The following is an 8,151-nucleotide window of genomic DNA, read 5'->3' as shown; positions in this document are numbered from 1 at the left end:
AACTTTCCATTATTTTTGAAATTTTAATCGTGATTGGCGCTTTCTATGGAAAAAACTCAAGTTGTATCTAATTTATAAAATAACTTTTTTACCGTCAAAACTTCAGACGCAATTCATTAGTTTTTTGGTCAAATTTTATATGTAATAATGCCATGAGTACCTGGACTGGACCAAGTTTGAACTTTGAATATTTTTAACGATCCCTGAATAATTGATGAAAAATTATGTTTCACATCCACTGCTTTAGAGTTATAAATCCCTTAGAAATCATTCTAGAATTTGTCTTAGCTCGGTTGTACATTCATTTCAGGAAAGCTATATCAAAACAATTATATATGTAACCATCTTATTCGTATCTTTACTGTTTCTCATTACTACAAAATTGTAGCGCTTTGGACGGTGAATAAACTAAAATAAAGAACACAAAAGTTTAGACACAACTCTCGGGCAACCGGTTAGCCATCAGTCTCTCTTTAATGGCCAGTCCGTTAAGCTCCAAGTCTGTCGCTCTTTGAAGAGTGGCAGAGTTTCCATTTCCTAGGCGGAGGTCCTTTGGCCTGGATTCCCTTGGAAATGTGCCTCCAACCATGGCTACTGGATTGTTGTACTGGTGATACTGGAAATTAAAGATTATGAAGTTACTACAGGAGATAAAGGAAAATCTGCAGTCACATTAGATTAGTAGTAACAAATTATAGCTCTTAAGGTATCTAATTCCTACTGCCAACGAAAAAAAAAACTCAATAGAGTTAAAGACGATTTATTTATAATATACATAAATCTATGCTGATACGGAACTCTGGCAGCATTGGGAATTTAAAACTGTGCTAATTTGGGTATCAGGATATAAAGAGCATTGGAGCAACAAGTTGGATAAAAGCTAAGACTTAAGAATACTTATAAAATATATACAAGATATTATTGCTTATTGCCTAAATTAATGAATCTTAGTATAAATAATAAGTCTATTTTTTTAAAATATCTAAAAATATAAAAAGTAGTTACCTGTTTTAAAAAGAGTGAAATATGAATAACTATCGTCCTATATCAATTATATTTCAGTTGGGAAAAGTAACTAGAAAGGATTTTGTAGAAACAACTAATTTCTTTGAAAACAAATATTTTTTCAGCTACGGGTCTCGCTGAGGTAGATCTACAATCTATGGAATTTGTGCTGTGACTGAGTAAATAATAGAAGCCTTTGAGATGAAAAGTTTAGCTGTACTTTTTGAAATCGGTCGAAGGCATTTGATTACTTGAAACATGGTGCTGAAAAGTTGTATCTGCATTTAGCCTTCAACAATAAAACTTCAATCATGTATAATTGAACAAATTACAATACATAATGGTATACCATCGATACCGTTTTCTAGAAGTCCTACAGTGTCTTTAGGCCACTACAATTTCTAATTTATACGAACGACTCCAGATTATGTAAGTGAATTAACATTATTATTTAGCTAGCAGTAAGCTAGATAAACTAAACAATGATATGCAGCAAGCTAAACCAGGCCCTTATGTGGTCAACTTGCTAACCGCCTAACGATTCTAACAAAAACTGAATGTAACTTGCCAAGTTGGTTGAACTTTTTGCCATAAATCCATGTTCAAGTAAATAACTTGACTCAATTATAGATACGATTATAAAAGATTATGTTGCCCGACAAAATTTAACAGACTTTCTAAACCAGAAACTAGACCATACATTCCCTGAAGTTTTCAACACGCTGATTCTGAATCTTCAGAATAGCTTCATCACAGGTTTTCAAGATATTTTAACATAAAAGGCTAAAAACATGTTTTATGTATATTTGAGGTCATTACATCGGCATATTACATCATTTGAGAGTACTACTCTTCCTCTTCAAAATTTATTTTGAATAATTGGATACCTATCTCTTTTTCTGTCGAATAAATCGTTTGCTGAAAATGATTTGCCGTATTCGTCAATATTCGGAAATTTCAGTTTGCAAGGTTATGGGAATGATCTATTTAGAACTTTCTACACTGAAAGAAATGGGCTTATTAAACTGTTTGTCTAGAATAATGTGTATAGCGCATATTAAAACTTTTATAACCAATATACAACTTTTATTAAAAAAAAGCAATCATCTCCATACTCATTATTCAATGAGTTTAACTGGAAGGTGCTTATGCATCTATGAAATAAAGGTTATAATGAATTACTTATACATTATTAGGTGTTATAGACTTTATGTTCCAATTGTATAGTAGGGAAGATTTGTTGTATAAAGATCAGTATCCGAATTGGTATATAACAATTGTATTAACAGAATTATTCGTTCTTATACTGAATATGTTTCCGTTTTTAACGTGTAAAACGCGTCTTATAATGGTTAAGTGATCGTCACCTCTCGGTGCATAATCGGTTAGGATCGTAAAATTTCCGACAGTCCGCTGTGCATCGACTTACGACTATTACACGTCTAGTTTGATGAAAATGGACAGTATATGCACATGTTTTGTGGGATACATGATCATATCGCGTTGTGTGAAATGGAAAATTATGTAAGTATCTAACTATTTTATGGCTTGTAATTGTTTTGTTTTTTCAAATGTAAATCTTGTCTAAATCTTAAAAATTATTATTTTGTAGGTCCTATTAGAAATCGCTGATGTTAAGTTTTACATAAGATGGAGGAACAGAAGGTTAACGGTGACAAAGAAGAGCATGGGTATAAAGTCAATCAACCAGAGCAAATAGAATTAGATGGAAAGAAGCTCAACCTTTCAGGGGACGCTTCATTCTTAAGGTGAAAGAGTTATAGTGCAAATTCTCATGTAATACAAGAAAATACGGGTGCATCGTTGCTAAGAAAATAAACTGGGCAGTTTTGGGAGCGATTTGTCATCATCTTTAATGTTTAAAAGTATGTTTTATGTATGTTTACATTATAACCTTAGTTTGTAATTACAGTTATCCAATAAAATTTCTGAAAACTTAATGTCATATGTTTTTAACTCATACAGAGTATACAACAGTTTGATACATTTATTATTATAAAACTTATAACCAGTAATAGATATTCTAATAACGATATGGAACACTTTAATAACAGTTATTGCTATTATTTCGTAAAGGGTATAAAAAACTTTTTATACTAGTTATACAATAATATAATAAAGAATAAGGTTTATAGTCACTATACAACTGTGCTAGCAGTACGCGTTTTATATCCAATATTCACCTGTTTAAATGTCACATATAGTATACAATGGTATTATAATGGTATATAGAATTCTAATAAAGAATAAAACGCATTTTTTTCAGTGTATGCTTGAAAATTCAGTCCTCAGGGCAATGAGGTTATAGAGTTTACTGTCTTCGAATGTAAAAACCTTAAGAAAAGTGAAATCCGATTTCTGGTTTAAAATTTTGTCAGTTTGAGTTATCTCGAAAAGCTTATAAGAGTTATTTAGAACATATATTGGGTTTTAACAACTGTCCGTACAAAATTAAGAGTTGGGCAAATTTTGCTAGTTTTCCAAAATCAAGATATTGACTAGTTGATAACATAATATATTTAAAGCAGATATTGCATAAAAGCTCCAACACAATTTTTAACTATAAAACTTGTCGTTATTAGTACCTCATATCATTTTATTCTATAGTTTACTTTTATAGTTTTACTGATTTTAGATTTTTGAGAAAACTTTAGAAAAATAATTCGACTATTGACTAAGGGTGATTTAACAAACTCTAAGAATGTTAAATTGCTTTAAATAATTTTTAATTTTTTATATAACTTTATAGTGTTTTCTCTTTTAATATTTGTCTGTTGTATTTAATATTGGCGATTAATTAATTTATATTTTTTGGAAAACGGTACAAATCTATTAAAAGTAATACCTAAATATGTCATAAAATATACTGCAACCATCATTAACATCAGTAGTACCTTCTAATGTTCCAGTCAGAAATTGGTTATGCAGGGTGATCACAAACGGTGACCAAAAATGAAACCTCGTATTCTTTGGTGAATTTTAAGGGGTATCTTTTGTTTAAAGTTTTTATCTAGGACGCTTCGTTAAAAAGAGACAGGGTGTTAAACTTAAAAAAATATTTTTAATTTTTTTTTAATAATTTAAAGACTGGTAAATGAAATAATTTGAAATTGGGCGCAAGTATTTATGTAAATATTGTCGTAAATCTGAGGCCTTTTTTTAAAGTTTAGATACTGCGGTGGCGGAGATACACGGTATCGGTGGCATATTTTTCTAAATAAAATAGTACTAGTAAGTTTAACACCCTGTATCTTTTAAGAAAGCGTCCCAGAAAAAGATTTAAACGAAAGAATACGAGGTTTCGTTTTTGATCACCAATGAACGAAATACAGTCAAAATACAAACTTTAATTAAAGAAAATGTAAAACTGCATGATGCAGTCGTTGAGTTTCTGCAAGTATTAGAATTCAATTTGGACAGACAAAAGTACAGGGTGTCCCGAAATTCATGCTACAAAATTTGGTCATAGATTCTTAAGACAAATTTAGGGGACCCGTATTTTTTCTTTTTGCCAACTGGCCCCCTCTTTCGGAGTTACAGCCCCCTGAAATCTGCCCCTAAGAAGTCTTTTTTATATCTCAAAACCATGTTGTACGAGAAACACTAAATTTGGTACACAGGGGTTTTATTACATGTGGAATCTCACAGTGCTACGCTTTTTGGCGAGCAACCTTCTTAAGACACTTTTTCATGGGCTTTAGAATCAAAAAAATTTGGTCGGAAATTTGATTTTTTTTTTTAAATTATTAGTTAGCTAGAAAGCCATTGAATTTAGAAACTTTTTTATCTCTTGATATTTGTTTCGTAAAACGCAATGGTTTTGAGGAAAATGGCGAATCACGATATGCATTCGATCACATTTTGACGTTTTTCTTGAAAACATTGCGTTTTACGAAAAAAGTATAAAGAGACAAAGAGTTTCTAAATTTAATGGCTTCCTAGTGGATAGATAATTTTTAAGAAATTTAAATATGTGACCAAATTTTTTTGGCTCCAAATACAAGTGGGCCCACGAAAAATTGTCTTAAGGGGGTTCCCTGCCAAAAAACATAGCACCATCAGATTCCACATGTCATAAAACTCCTGTATACCAAATTTAGTGATTCTCGTACAACTCGGTGGGAAATTATGAAAATCTGATACGCCGATGACCGCTACTATTGATTTTTACGTAATTTATTCTTCGTTTTCCTGCAATACCATTTACCTGATGAACAAAGAACCCGGACGTGAAGGAGATAATGACATTAATGATTTATATGTATCTCCCCATCTCCCCGTATCCTATTAAAGCCCGGCGAGATGGGTAATATTTTTATACCTGCTGAAAATTTCCATATAAATCAATCTCTTATTATCTTCACCCGCGCGTGAAAAATGGTTTGTTAGTAAACTGAATACATTACCTGTTCGATGGGGGCCGTGCTCATAGGGCTAACCCACTGGGGCGCGGGAACGATCGACTGAGCATAATTGGGCGATGCGGCGAGGCTTCCAGCAGGAAGCGTTTGGGGACCATTTAGTGCCCCCACATGTCTATCACTGTCGCCCTCGGGAGATCCTGTCAAGGAAAAACCAAAGCTATTAACATCCATCTTTATATTTTGCTAAAAGAAGCGCTGAGTACCTTGGAGGTGGGGTAAAAGGCGATAGCATCAAGTGCTGTAAAAACGGGGTTTAAAAAGTTTCAAGTTTGCACGGGTGACACTGATTTAGCCGTTCGATTTTGGCTTTAAATGCGACGAAAAACGGTCGCGAGAGATTAATAATAAATGACATCTATATTTTACACAGTAAGGTGGTCTCACATTGCAAACATTTAAATAGGAATATAGAAGGCCAAAAATAGTTGATAAACCAGAGGTCTAAAACGACTGGTTCGAGGTTGAAATAAAAAAATACTGGGCTAATGATTTACTTGACTAAAGCCAAAAATTAAGTAAGTTGGTGACAATGGCGGAGATATTGTCGCCATATGAGCGGATTTAATTTCTAATAACACTAATAATTCTAATAATACTTCTATAGCCGAAAATACACAGTACAAATTAACTCACCCTAAATATCATTTTTAACAAAAGATACAATGATGTTTATGGTTTCTACTTCGTTTAATGAGTCATTTTATAGTCATTTTATATAAGATGATTTTTTCCTGTAAAAGCCGAAAAAAAATATTTTGTTTTTATTCTAGTCATTGCGATAGATTGTGGACAATCATTATTTTACGAGAAACATACGACTTGAATGCCAACCTCTGAAGATAAGTTTATTCGCTATTTACTCTCCACGTGACGTCATATGGTCGCGGGTACGAGCAATGTAATAGCGTCTAGAGATAGCCAGTGCACAAGGTAGGTTCTTAATGCAAAACTGTAAATTGATAAGTTAAGTTAGGTTTTAATGTATGTAAGACGAACCTAAATGATTTAAATTGTAAAAATGATTTTATTTCTTATCTGACATATTGAGGTAAATCACAAATTTGAAATTTAAATATTATAATACAAAATTAACAAATGTCAAAAGATGATAGAATTAAAGGTAGATACAAATTCGATATTAGGATAAAAAAAGATATGTAAATAAAAACATTAATAAACAATTAGAATCTACGCAGTAGATAGGAAAGTTGAAGTGAAGTGAAATAAAGGAAGAGAACGTTATAAGAATATAAAGGAAGGTGTAAGGACCTTAAGGAATAGTGAGGATCAAGGGAAAAACAAAAGAAAGAAGAAACATAAATTAGTTACAAAAAAAAAGGAAGGTGGAAGAAAAAGTCGAAAATTGACGAATTTAGAGTTGTAATAAATTGGAGAAGAATAGCAATATTGAAAGGAATTAAGAAATTATATGCACGTTGTTGTTTAAAGAAAATTTTTGCAAGATGGATCTAATATGTTCATGGATAGAAGTAGAATCCATATTACAGTTCCCAAAGATTTAAAACCCAGGATTATGAAAGAAGGTACATCATTTTATTATACTGCAGTTAGAATACTATGATAGAAAATTGCAATTGTCAATAAAGAGTGACAGATCTGTGAATATTAAAACTAAGATAGACGAAACATTACAGATAGGAAGTTTGAAGGTAAATACTTACCTTTAATAATATTTTGTTAAACCAGAACAAGTTATTTATAAAGAATATAAAGACAATTCATAGACATATTTGTGAACAAAACTTTATGACAGGAACAGTCAAATAACTGTCAAGTATTAGTTTTTCTTCTAAAGGGTTTTCCAATTAGGGCGGGTCGATGTTGACAGTCTATTGCGGCTATGTTTTTTATTCGGCATCTGTCAAATATGTTGCTTATTATTCAGTCACTGATGCCAAATCATCATGTCAAGTTACAAGATTCAACAGCACGTCCAAATGATAAAATTTTATTATCAAAATGAGCGGTCGTTAGTGCAAACGTTGCGCGCGTTGCGCCCATTTTACGGGAGACGCGGTGGCCGTAACGATTTGAGGGTATGGTTACCTCTCGCAGAGGTAACGTGAATTGGCCACCAAGATCGTGCGATTTGATCATGCTTGATTTTTTCTTGTGGAGTTTTCTGAAGTCGCAGGTCTATGCCAATAAGCCGCATTCGACCGATGCCCTCAAAGTCAACATAACCCAGGCCATAGCTCAAATTCAGCCGGATCTATGCGGCAAAGTCATTCAAAATTGGACCTCTTGGATCCGTGCTACCATGCGGAGCTGCGGCGGACATTTGAACGATGTCATATTCTATACATAATGGCATACATAGACCTTTCAAATAAAAAAAGAATTCCGTTGATATCTCACACACAACTTGTTTTATTCCGTATCAACATCGAGCCGCCCTTATTGAAAAACCCTTTATAATAAGGTTGTTGGAAATTAGTTTTAGAATTATGATATTTTAAATATCTGCAATCAGTTATACAAACAATTTTATATAAAATATATATACAGGGTAGCCAATCGAAAACGTACCGCAAGGCATTACAGGGTAGTAAAGAACTTTTCGGCAAAATCCAAAAACAGGTCAAATTTGTTTCTGAGGGGGACAACTTTTGGCTCAAAATGCATTCCAAAATCTTCAAACCCCTAAGTGGGGGTGCTATCCCCTAAATTTTTTCAAATG

General features: G+C 32.7%; 1 protein-coding gene across 1 annotated transcript in view; it reads right to left on the bottom strand.

Moving 5' to 3' along the window:
* Positions 1–430: 430 nt before the first annotated feature.
* The window catches only part of LOC108903276 (neural cell adhesion molecule 2), a 280,494-nt gene continuing 272,773 nt past the window's right edge, over positions 431–8,151 (bottom strand). Inside the window, exons 10-11 of the mRNA XM_018705393.1 lie at positions 5,433–5,587; positions 431–616 (exon numbers count right to left, since the gene is read on the bottom strand). Of these exons, the coding sequence (XP_018560909.1) occupies positions 431–616; positions 5,433–5,587 (341 nt within the window). The remainder of the gene's footprint in view (positions 617–5,432; positions 5,588–8,151) is intronic.

The sequence above is a fragment of the Anoplophora glabripennis genome, unplaced genomic scaffold (genome assembly GCF_000390285.2).
Source record: "Anoplophora glabripennis isolate ALB-LARVAE unplaced genomic scaffold, Agla_2.0 scaffold92, whole genome shotgun sequence".
Classification (NCBI taxonomy): Eukaryota; Metazoa; Arthropoda; class Insecta; order Coleoptera; family Cerambycidae; genus Anoplophora; species Anoplophora glabripennis.
The sequence above is the reverse complement of the archived record's forward strand: the minus strand, read 5'-3'. Positions and strand labels throughout refer to the sequence as shown.